The sequence below is a fragment of the Arachis ipaensis genome, chromosome B1 (assembly GCF_059453495.1).
Source record: "Arachis ipaensis isolate K30076 ecotype BB chromosome B1, ASM5945349v1, whole genome shotgun sequence".
NCBI lineage: Eukaryota > Viridiplantae > Streptophyta > Magnoliopsida > Fabales > Fabaceae > Arachis > Arachis ipaensis.
Window position 1 is genome coordinate 56,800,975 of NC_142436.1, and position 13,143 is coordinate 56,814,117.

The window sequence follows — 13,143 nt, forward strand, 5'->3', positions numbered from 1 at the left end:
CTAATTGGCCCTAGGATCACTCACTCATATAAATGACACTATCATATTTTTCATCTCTCAAACTCACTAACACTCATAAAACAAAGGAGAGAATTTCATAACATACTCATTTCATTATGGAACACACACAATACATAAGGCATATGTGCCTTTATATAGGCAAAGTTTTCTACTAAAATAATAATTTATGAATCACAAATCAATTTTGTAATGACCACTATTTTATGAGTTGGCTTCATGAATCTTCTTTCAACTTGCATTCATGTTGTTTCCATAATCTTCTAATTTCAATTCAATTTGATTTTGAACTTCTTCATTGTTGTAGAATGTTGTAGTTATACTACTCTCTTAAATGTTCTTCAAAAATCTTCAAGCTTTCAACATTAGCTTCTAGCAATATCTAGCCAATTGATGATTATTGTATTCAACTCAAACTTTGCTTCTTCAATTCTTTAACCATGCTTCATGAAAATTCTAATCTATGCAAGTTGATTTAAAATTTTTAATCAACAGTAGTTTATCCTCTTTTCATTGTCAATGGCCATTGTCTTGGCATCCATGTTTAATACGATTGTTGTTGATATCAATAGCCTCTAAACCTTCATTGTCAAAAAATTCTAAATATTGTGTACTCTATGTTAATTCAACTGGAGTTTGGATTGATGGATCAGATGAAACCCAACACTTTGAATTTAAAATGAATTAGATGATGCACTCGTATTTTTTACTATTGGATTGAATGGGGTAGAAAATGGAAGTGATCCTGAAGTTTGATTATTTGAGAAAAATGGAACTTGCAATTTGGATGAAATTTGAAACTGAGAAGGAAATCGAGTATTTGAATTTTGGCTTATTAGATTTGAAAAAAAAAATTGCAATGGAAAAATTAGAATTTTGTGAATGTGAAAATTGAGAATTTTGTGTATTTGGATTAAAAAAAATAGAATTTTATAAATAATTTAGAAAGGAATTTACATTAAATTGATTTGGATCTATTTCTTTAATAAATTGATAAGAAAATAATAAAAAATAGAATAATAAAATGCAGAGCACAACTGAATACATCTAATTTATGTAAGTAAATTTTAATTGAGTTTTTATTATAAGGATAGAATAACAATGTTACAATAATCATATTCATTTAATGAGTTTAAATAAGTAACAGCTTTTTACTCTTCCTTTTTTTTTTAAAGAGATACAGTATCTCCTTACTAATATCACAGTATCATTTCAAAAATAATATCCAAGACAAATTTTTACTTTTAAATCAATTCATTTACTGTACAAATAAAAAATGATATGATCCTATTAAAATTGTTTTAAAGTTCTTCATGTTCTTGGTGAATGTTTAGTTTGATTTCTTGCTTGACTTGTCTTCAGTATCAACGGTGGCGTTTGTGGTGCTGTATTATCTACTTTCTTTGTGTTTAATTTGTTTTAGTTTGGTACATAGACTTAGGTATTCCGTATTCGTCTCTTGGAAATTACACATTGCACAATTAATATTTTAATCAATATTTAACATAAAAAAAAAATCTCAAACTCTTAAAACAGGAATATTCGAAACTTAATTATTAAAAAAAACATTTAAAATTCAAAGTCAACAAAAAATCATTTTTAATGGGTTTTATATAATAGATTTATTGAACAATCTATTATAGTATTGGCAGAAATTAACTGTTATAATGTTGGCAGAAATTAACTGTTATAGTATTAGTTCGTAACATTACTCAGTTGTCTTAAGATATTGTTAGAGTAAGGTAACTCTTTAACTTTTTTATTTTTCAAAAGATTATTCAAACTTTATTTCTTAATCATTGTAAAAAAGAAGAAGAAAATAATCTCCGTTTTCATCAATTTAAGATGATTATGTTGAATAACGGATTATTTCATCCATCAAGTTATAGTTATTAACTTATTATACTTCCTATAGAAGTATTGGATAGATTCTTATGAACGGTATTTTACATTCAAACTTACTATATATACGTGAAAAATAATAATACCTGTACATTATATGGTTGCTTCACTTATTATTATTGATTAAGATATGATTTCCGTACATTTTTTTCCTATTCTCTATAATTACCCTTAAATTCAATAGGAGTTATTTCAATTATTATATACTTTAATAAGTTGGTTTGTTTTTAGTATTTTTATCCAACTACATGTATATCTTTGCAATGAACATGTGATTAAAATTGAACTACTCTTTGTTCCATAATAAATAATAATAATAAAAAGAGAAAATTTTACCTATTTTTATTTAGAGATATTAAAATGATACTCTCCTCTTTTTTATTTGTAAAATGTACCTTCTTTTCTCTTATAATTTTTAAAAAAATTTTCACTTTAATACATTTTAAATTTTTTATGTTAACTAATATTAATTTTATCCATTTTTCAAGAAAAAATAAATTATTTCTTATAAAAATATCTTTTAGTAAAAAATTATTTTTTTGTTATTAAATTTTATTTAACAAAATATCTTTTAATAAATTATTTTTTAATTAATTAAATTGTATTTTACCAAAAATTTTTTTAAAAAATTAATAATTAAATTATTTTTTCTGAGATACTCTTCAATAATTTTTTAATTATTAAATTATAATTTTACCAAATTTTTCGTTAATAATTATTTTATATTTTATAATTAATTTTTCAATAAAAATATATATTATTTTAATATTAAATAAAAAACTTAACACTGTTAATATGTATAATAATTAATATATATTAAAATAATATATACTAATATTAAAAAATTAATAGTAAAATATAACTATAATTGTTAACAAAAATTTTGATAAAATCACTGTTTAATAATTAAAAATTATTAAAAGATATCTTAGAAAAAAAATTTAATTATTAATTTTTTAAAAAAATATTTTGTTAAAAATACAATTTAATTAATAAAAACTAATTTATTAAAGAGTATTTTAGTAAGTAAAATTTAATAACAAAAAAATAAAATTTTTGCTAAACGATATAATTGTAAAAAATCATTTATATTTTTTTGAAAAATAGATAAAGTTAATATTAGTTAACACAAAAAAAATTTGAAATAAATTAAAGAAAAAATTTTTTAAAAATTTTAAAAGAAGAGAATATATATTTTATAAATAGAGAAAAAATAATAATATTTTAATATCTCTTCTGAGTGAAATTTTCTCTTTCAATTATTATATACTTTAATAAGTTGGTTTGTTTTTAGTATTTTTATCCAACTACATGTATATCTTTGCAATGAACATGTGATTAAAATTGAACTACTCTTTGTTCCATAATAAATAATAATAATAATAAAAACAAAGAGCGGAGAACATGGATAAAGAGATGCATGTGGTTGGATACTACCTGAAGGCAGAGACTATAGCCGCAAAAACGACAAATGTTTTAAGCTTTCCAACGAAGGAATAAGGTTCTTAATTACCAACCTACTAAACTATAACACAAATAAAACTAAATTAAAAAATAATTTAATTTGGAGATTCTTGCTTTGAGGGAACGATACAGTTGTCCAGCCCCTGATAGAACCCTATGATTTAAAAATCGGTTGACCAAAGGAAGAGAGCATCTAGCCGAGAAAACCGTACAAGCATGCATTATTTTTAATAATAAAGATGAAAAAGAAAGGTTTCACCAAGGTTTCAATAACGAATCTGAGAGCTAATGAAATATCTGTACAATATGTATAATAGACTATTTATTTGATCCAATATGAATTAAAAATAAAAATTATTTACATTTACTCTAATTTCAAAAGTGTTATTTTTTTTTGTGTTAACTACCGTTGTACATATTGTACACCAATTACATTGGCTCCTTATACTTTTCGTTGAGCAACAAACAAGGTTTATAAGTTTATTGGATAAGCTGTCGTTGGAATTCATTTAGACTAATCTAATTTAGGTTAAAAAATTTAAGGAGTTTTGGTGCATGGAATCAGAACCAGCTGGTTTATTTGCTCAAATAAAATTCAATGTGGGTTTAATATGCAGAGGAGGAAGACAGCCACAAATGCACAGAAAATTTTCTTGTCCTTGTTACTTTTTGCAAGTTAACTAAATTGACACACTTGCTTCAAATATGAGAATCGAATCGAATAATTGATATAATTTCGCATTCAATTCTATAATAAAAAAGTGAAGAACACATTGATATATACATTGTGAAACGCACATTTTAATCTTAGCATTTATCAAGATAGAAACTATATAGAACTAACTTTTAATTAGTTAATATTAATTAATTTTTTATTAAAAAATTAAAGTTTATAATTTATAATTTAAGACTTAAAATTAAAAATTTATAATTTAGAAATCTATAATTTAAGATGACAAATATAGAAAAATAAATTTTAATTAATTAACATTAGATAATTTTTTTCAAATTCAAAAAATTCTCATTTTTTTTGAAAAATTTAGGATTTGATATTAATGATGTAGGATTTAAGTTTAAAAATTTATGATTTAAGATATATAAAATAATTTTTATGTATTGGCTGAGAAAATTTGACTCTCTACCATTATTTATTTAAGATAAATAAAATAATTTTAAAAAAATTAATTGATGCTAGCCCAAAAAAATTGGTTCTCTATCATTACTTTTATAAAAATTTTAGTTTTATACACTAATGCGCGTATACAAAAGTTTTTTAATTTTTCTTATGATGTCAAAAAGTAGAAATAAAATTAAGAGTAATTATCCAATTTATTCTCTAAAGTTTTTAAACATGAATTCTTCACTCTCCAAAAAAATTTAATACGCAACATTATATATATTTCTATCAGATAATACCGTTACTAATAAGACATGTTAATTGCCAATGAGTTATGACTCAAATGGCATAGTCTCTCCATACTCAATTATAAGAGGTTGCAAGTTCGAGTCTCCTATCTTTGATAAAAAAAAAAAAAAACATGTTAATTCATACACGTAAATCATTAACTCTACGTGTGGTAAGATGGACAAATTAATCCCTAATTCAAAAAGAAGATGGATAAATCAATCCTTATAACTATTACAAACACTAGATGAACAGATCAATTCCTATAGTTGTTTCAAAAGCAATATCACATATTTCTCTCTTTTGTAACTCTTCGGAAATATTTTCTTGAAGAGGCATTTGACACAAGATTTTTCTAAAGAGTCTTTTAATAGTTGTGATTAGTGAAGTGACCCATAGTTTCAAGATGGAGGAGCCACAAAAGCCTCCACTCAACTTCGTTAGACTCCACCACCTTAATCAAATTCTTTACAAACTTAATAGTCTCTTTGGCGTTTTCTCATTTTTCTAATCTTGTGGTACAAAATTATTTTCAGAATTTCAATATTCTTCAAGTTATTCTCCAGAATCTTTTGGCACATCTCCTTTGTCTCTGACTTCTTAAAGACTACAGTAGTAGACAGTGATGTGAGTATTATGATATTATCATGGAGGCATTATTAAAAGGAGTCGACGAAAATTAAATGAAGAATCCGATGATGAGAGAAGTTATGTTTTGTTTCACAAAACTTGATAAGACCCTTGGCACAGAGGAAGCAAATGTTTGGAAAAGTGTTGGGTTGAAATAAAATCTTAGGAAGAAAATTGGGAAATGCATATATAGTATGAAGTGAAGAATTCTAATTGGGACTTAGAATAAATGGAGAAATTGGAGAATGAGTTGAAGTAGAAGAAGCCATGTTTGTATTGTTGCTAAAGTTAGATGTCACTCTTTGTCGGCAAAGATATTCCTCTGATCGCCATTCTCCATCATATTAGATTGAAACAGCGTCACAAAGTTGAGTGGAGTTGGCTTCGCTTCAATAGAGTTATAGATCGAGGAGGGGAATATATGACATCGTTTTTGAAATAACAATAAGAACTTATCTGTCTATCTTATTTTTGAAATTGTAATATGAACTGATATGTTCATTTCGTTCTTGAGTCTGCTACAAAATTGATAGGTCTATCTCACTACATGTGCATACTTAACGACTAATAGTTGACGCAGTGGCGGAGCTTCATTCAGACAAGGGGGGGGCCATGGCCCCCCCAAACTTTTTATAAAAAAATTAGTAGTACTTCATCAAAAATGAAAAATAGTTCAATTGGTTTAAATGCTTTATTATAACTTGAAGTATCCAAGTTCAATTCCCATCTCATACATTTATTGTATAATAATTTTTAGTGAGTGGGACTTTGTTAACTTCACAACACATTAAAATTAAAAGCTAAAATCAAATCAAATCAAAAAAATTATCTAACAAAAAAAATAAGAATAACAAAAATCATCTAATAATCAAATCAAATAAAAAAAGATCATCTAATAAAATAAAAGATATCTAATAATCAAATCAAATAAAAAAAATAACTATAAAAACACAAAAGATAACCTTTGCTTAGTGAGTGGGCTTTTGTTAACTTCACAACACATTAAAATTGAAAGATAAAATCAAATCAAATCAAAAAAATTATCTAACAAAAAAAATAAGAATAACAAAAATCATCTAATAATCAAATCAAATAAAAAAAGATAATCTAATAAAATAAAAGATATCTAATAATCAAATCAAATAAAAAAAATAACTATAAAAACACAAAAGATAACCTTTGCTTCTCAAAACACACGCTATGCTAATGCCTTGGCTTCTCTTCTCAAAACAGTGAAACACGCTACTTTGCTTCTCTTCTCAAAACAGTGAAACACGCACGCTACTGCTTTGCTTTGCTTCTCAAAAAATTAGGTATTTTTTATTTATTTAATTTAATATTATTTTATATTTTATTATTTATTTAATTTAATTTTTTATATGATAAAAATATTATAATATTTAATAAGTATTGATATTATTGTATTTTGATAAATTTATAAAAAAATTTAATAAATATTATAAATTTTAATATTTATCCTTCTAACTTTTTTTTTTTACATATTTTACAGAATATATATTCAAATTTTTATACAAAATAATGATGAAAAATCAAAGAATTGATGCATTTTTTAAGAGGAAGGCTAATATTCAAGAAGGGGAACATATAACTTCTACAATATCAACACTTGTAGATAGTTCTTCTACTATAATGAATCACGAAGAAAGTGAGATACAACCTCCAAAAGTTCAAAGAGTTGTATCTGATGAGTTTGATCTTAATTCTTTGGAACGAGACCCTGGAAAACGGCTTCAAATTTGGCAATATCACCCAAACCAGAGAGATGAGGTTAGACGAGCTTATCTTAAATGGGGTCCATATCAAAAGCATCTTGACAATTATCCTTTATCTGGTACTAAGCATCCAAGACGATTTCAATATGCTTGGTTTGGTATTTTTCCTTCATGGTTAGAGTATTCACCTTCTGAAGATGCTGCATATTGTTTATTTTGTTATTTGGTTAGCAAAAAACCTAGTGGACGTAATGGGTCAGATATTTTTATTAGTAAAGGGTTTAGAAATTGGAAAAAAGTTAATGATGGAAAGAATTGTGCTTTTCTTAAACATATTGGAGATCCTTGCTCACCACACAATAATGCAGTTGGAGCATGTCTAGATTTATTGAATCAGGCAAGTCACATCCAAAATGTAATTGAGGATCATACTTCTGAGGAAATTCAAAAGAATCGATTGCGTCTAAAATCCTCCATTGATGCAACTCGTTGGCTTACATTTCAAGCTTGTGCTTTCAGAGGCCATGATGAGACTCCAGAATCAAAAAATCGAGGTAATTTTCTTGAAATGATAAAACTCATAGCATCTTACAATGATGAAGTTGCAAGAACTGTGTTAGAAAATGCTCCATATAATGCTAAATATACTTCACATCAAATTCAAAAAGAAATCTTGCATATACTCTCAAACAAGGTGAGAAAGCATATTTGTGAAGAAATTGGAGATTCCAAGTTTTGCATTGTAGTAGATGAAGCTCGTGATGAATCCAAAAGAGAACAAATGGCACTTGTTTTGAGATTTGTTGATATACATGGTTTTATTCAAGAGCGTTTTCTTGATCTTGTACATGTCAAAGATACTACATCATTAACTCTAAAACAAGAATTGTGCGGCATTCTTTCTCGACATGGTTTTGATGTCTCTAATATTCGTGGTCAAGGATATGATGGCGCCAGCAACATGAGAGGAGAATGGAATGGGTTACAAGCATTATTCTTAAAAGATTGTCCTTATGCTTACTATATCCACTGTTTTGCTCACCGATTACAACTTGCATTAGTTGCTGCATCAAGAGAAGTTATTCCTGTGCATCAGTTTTTTTCAAAATTGACTTTCATCGTCAATATCATTTGTTCTTCTAGTAAGCGACATGATGAGTTACATGCTGCCAAGACAGATGAAATTATCCATTTATTAGAGATTGATGAACTTGAAACTGGTAAAGGGGCAAATCAAATTGGTACTTTGAAACGAGCAGGTGATACTCGATGGAGTTCTCATTTCTCTTCTGTTTGCAGTTTGATAAATATGTATGGTGCAACGTTGACTGTTTTACAAAAGATTATTGTTGATGGATCAACTTATTCTCAGCGTGGTGATGCAGATAGTGCTTACAATACCCTGACCTCATTTGAGTTTGTATTGATCTTGCATTTGATGAAAGATATGATGGGAATAACTGATATTCTTTGTCAAGCTTTACAAAAGCAGTCTCAAGACATAGTTAATGCTGTGCAACTAGTTCATTCTACAAAAACACTTATCCAAAGCATGAGAGATGACAGATGGGAGGAATTATTAAAAAATGTGAAATCATTTTGTGAGCAACATGATATTCTAATTCCTGATTTAACTGCTTCTTATGTTGCAAGGCAAGGACGCTCGCGTCACCAAAAAGATCATATTACAGTTGAGCATTATTTTAGAGTGGAGATATTTTTAGTCACAATTGATAAGCAATTACAAGAGTTAAATAGCAGATTCAATGATCAAGCAATGGATCTACTAAGTCTGAGCTCTACTCTCATGCCTAAGGATGCTTACAAAAATTTTGACATTACTAAGATTTCTACTCTTGTTGATAGCTACTATCCCGAAGACTTTACTGAACAAGAGAAGATTAATTTGCCTTTTCAGCTTCAGCATTTTATTCTTGATGTTCGTCAGCATCCAGAAATGAAGAATTTGTCAACTATTCATGAACTGTGTAGATGTTTAGCAGAAACAAAAAAGTCAAAAGTGTATTACTTGATTGATAGATTGATTCGTCTGATATTAACTCTTCCAGTATCTACAGCTACTACAGAGCGATCATTTTCAGCAATGAAAATAATAAAGACAAGGTTAAGAAACAAGATGGAGGACGACTTTCTTGCGGATAGTTTGGTTATTTACATTGAGAAAGAAATTGCTGAAAAGTTTAGTTCTGACTCAATTATTGAAGATTTTAAGTCATTAAAAACTCGAAGAGTACCGTTATAAACTATTTTATATTTTTTATCTGTAGAATTATTTATTTATTATCTTATTAGTAACAAACTTAAAGAATAATTATATTTATAAATTTTATTTTGATATAAATATTATTATTAAATTTTTATGTTAAGTTTCTGGCCCCCCCAAAATTTTGGTTCAAGCTCCGCCACTGAGTTGACGTTAGTGAGTAATATAAAATTTGGACTAAAATTGTGTTTTCTGATAGAAATAAATGTTGAAGATTATATTTTGATTAAAATTTTTTAAAAACTAAAATATTCACTTTTAAAAATTTAGGGTCTAATCTGGATAGTTATTTTAAAATTAAAACACAAAGGGATAAAAAAAGGTTGAGTTTAGGGTAGATTATACAATGGTAGGGAAAGTTGTGCGTGGTTATTAATGAAAATGAGGGGTGAGTGCCTCGAAAAGGAGCTTTGATCAGACAGTGCATGTGTGAAGCAGTTGTAAACATGTTTTATAATTTATATACTATTCTACATATAAATATTACTCTAATTAATATGAGAAAGACAAAGATTACTCCTTATCACTAGTGCTGTTTTACTGAGTCCCTAATAATCTGTAAATAAATATCACGCATGTATATGCTCTCTTTTAACTTTTTACGAGCGATGAACACACTACCGTCACCACTGATAGAAATCCTCACGTATTTTTACTTAACTAGTTAAGACAGCAAAATCAGGATTGCATTTTTGCATTAATTACCTCCATCAAACTGCAATTCCCTATTTTTTTTTCCGGAAAAATTTGATAATCAAAGAAAATAAGTAAAAAATAATTCTAACTTGTCTTATTTAATATTTATTAATTATTACGACAATTAATAAATAGTAAATAAAATAAGTTCTAGTTGTTTTTTTTTCCTCCTTAGCATTATCATTCTTTTAATTTCTAATTAACAAAAATGTTTGGTAATAAAAAAATATTAATCAAAAACAGGTAAAATTTGTCTTATTTAGTATTTATTAATTATCTTATTTATTAATTGTTGCGATAATTAATGAATAGTAAATAAGACAAGTTCCGACTTTTTTTTTTTTTTTGTTTTCTTAGTATTACCTATTGTTAATAACTTATGGCTGAATTGCTTATTATGGTTACTAGGCACTATATTAGATGAACAACACAAATCATGAGAAGTTGGAGAGATAGGTGTTCTCCCATTGACGATTGTGTATGTGTTATGTGTATATTCTTGTATAACTCTTGTTCATCCTTATTGACTTCTGCTTTGTGTTCATCTACTAATAAACCTGCTCCATCTCAATTACGTGGAAGCAAAATGTTATGTCAATGTTAACTGCGAACTCTTTGTTAGTTTTAACTTAACCAGGATCACCATTTACCATTAAGAATTGATAGATAAATGTGTTTAACATCCCGCTTTACGACGTCTGTAATCCATATTAGTAACTATAACTTCTGATATGATGGCAAACAGAAGTTTAACTTCTAGCTATTAAATTAATTACTTGTATAATGTTGGTTGAAATACAAAATATAAAATTTTTTTGGTGACTATACAAAATATAAATTAAAAATAAGATAAGTAATACATGTATTTATTAATAAATAGATAATAACTAATTTAGTAGCTAATTCTTAGCGTGAATTTAGCATTTTTGACATACATCACCTAACACACTTATCCACATGAATTAAATCTCTAAATAAGCATATGATACGTAATATCAATATTATCACCAAACAACTACTAATGACTTCCTGCTAAACTCGATCGAACAGCAATTGATGGGTAAATTCCATGCATGAGTAGTAGCCAGTGCTAATTAATAAACTTACAGTGACACTCATCAACAACAGTAGCAGCATCACTACCACCATGATCAAGATCAGAATGGAGGGCGCCCAGAAGCCCAAAAATCTTGATCAGAAGGCATCTGATGATGAACGGAAGAACCCACAATATTCGGAGCGTTGACCAAACCAGCATGATGGAAAAGTTGATGAGTTGCAGTTACATCCCTCAAAAGCTGTGTCTGTGAAGAATAATGTTGCTGCTGATGCTGAACACTACTACTAGCCCCAGGGGAATCCATGGAAGAAGAAACCCCTTGTTGCAGTGCCAACGTGGCAGCATCACCATTGTTGTCATCTTCCTCCAACGGAAGCTTCTCATAAGCAGCGTTACCAAAAGAAGCAGCCATGATCACTACAATCCCCGAAGCCACCAGCGTCCCAACAACACTCCCTCCCACCACCTGCCCTTGCCCCCCGGCCAAGTATATCGTCAACCGTGACGCTTCCGGTGGAGCCGGCGCCGGCAGGAAGGACCCCGCCAGTGACAATATCTCGAACCTCCCTTGGAGGGTCACGACCGCGTTGCTTGAAGCCGGTTGGCGGAGAGTGACGTTGGCCACCGTGCCGGTGCCACTCATGATGCACACGCCCCTTTGTCGCCTCCGCGCAAAGGCGGAGACGCTCTCGACGATGTCGCAGCCGTCTGCGACTTCCATGACGTGCGTGCGGAGCGCGTTGGCGCTGTCGCCCGTGATGATGATGGGTGGTTTTGGCTTGTTCTTGGATCCCGCGGGTCTACCGCGTGGCCTTCTTGTTATTTCAGATTCTTCGCCTGTTTCTGTGTCTGTCTCCTTCTTGGAAAAGTGATGAAGTTGGAGATCTCTTGGTGTGTTGAAAGGAGGGAGAAGAGAACGCCCTTGTGAAGATGATGTTGTAATTGGATCCATTTATTTCACTCACTAGATTCTATATCTGTGTGATATGGTTAGTTACAAGTTGAGGAGCATTATGACTACTACTCTTCCTCTTGGTAGTTCCTTTGCATCTGATCTTGTGAAGTTTGACGAAATTCTCCAAAGTGGTAGCTAGAAATTAAGTGCTTCCCAGTTGAAACTGCTGATGAGATCATATGAAAGTAAAAAAGAAGACATGATGAGACGATTCACTGTGATTTTGATGATGAGCAGAATTGAGTATACACACTTAATTAGTATGAGAGAATTAGAACATTAATTATAAAGAGAAATTAGAAGCTGAAGATAGGTTTCATTACCAACTTGTAGAGATGGATTGAGAAGGGAAATCTATGAGCTATTGGAGGAAACAGTTTCGGTGGTTTAGGGTTAGATTGAGAAGGAAACCGATCGCAAGTGGATTTCGTTGCAGAAAGACTACATAGTACATACCCTCCTCATGGGCCGCGGATGGGATGGGTCCCCACTACACTACTCTCTCCTTTAAAAACTTTTCCGCATCTATTCCTATTCAACAAAACTAATTTTTTCAATGAAAATTAACGGATTAATATTAATCAACGTTTTTTGTTGTTATAAAATGATTTTTTAAATTATATATTTTTTTTAAATCAAAATTGAAGATTATGATTTAAGATCTTGAATTATAAAGTAATACTATCTCTTCATCAAGTATTTTTATAACCAAATCTAATTAAGTTAGTAAAAAGTCAAATAAACAACGGAAATGTTTGGTAACCAAAGAAAATCAGGCAAAAATAGTCATAACTTGCCTTATTTAGCATTCATTAATTGTTGCGAATTAATGCTAAATAAGGCAAGTTCTGGCTATTTTTTTTTGTCTATCTAGCATTACTCATAAAAAAATGCACGCATATATAGGTTACTATTATTTCTTTTTTGCGTTTTCTGCAGTATACAAAATTTTGTTAAAAAACACAAAATTTATTAATATAGCACACAATTTTTAAG

The 13,143-nt window shown here is 29.0% G+C and overlaps 1 protein-coding gene and 2 pseudogenes across 2 annotated transcripts; 1 reads left to right on the forward strand and 2 right to left on the reverse strand.

Annotated features, from left to right (window-relative positions):
• Nucleotides 1-5,032: 5,032 nt before the first annotated feature.
• On the reverse strand, nucleotides 5,033-5,921 carry LOC148576668 (uncharacterized; annotated as a pseudogene).
• A 1,040-nt stretch (nucleotides 5,922-6,961) lies between these two features.
• Nucleotides 6,962-9,415, forward strand: LOC148576669 (uncharacterized). The gene has a single exon (XM_088501417.1). The coding sequence runs from the start codon at nucleotides 6,962-6,964 to the stop codon at nucleotides 9,413-9,415; it is 2,454 nt and encodes an 817-aa protein (XP_088357543.1).
• A 1,753-nt stretch (nucleotides 9,416-11,168) lies between these two features.
• Nucleotides 11,169-12,581, reverse strand: LOC107618010 (AT-hook motif nuclear-localized protein 24 pseudogene; annotated as a pseudogene). The gene is made up of 2 exons (XR_015902728.1): nucleotides 12,471-12,581; nucleotides 11,169-12,313 (listed from the first exon to the last, which is right to left on the reverse strand). The product of XR_015902728.1 is annotated as an AT-hook motif nuclear-localized protein 24 pseudogene (transcript).
• Nucleotides 12,582-13,143: the final 562 nt, after the last annotated feature.

Bases quoted from the DNA above. Each gene is read 5' to 3' on its own strand.
- LOC148576669 (XM_088501417.1), top strand. From the start codon at position 6,962: ATGAAAAATCAAAGAATTGATGCATTTTTTAAGAGGAAGGCTAATATT.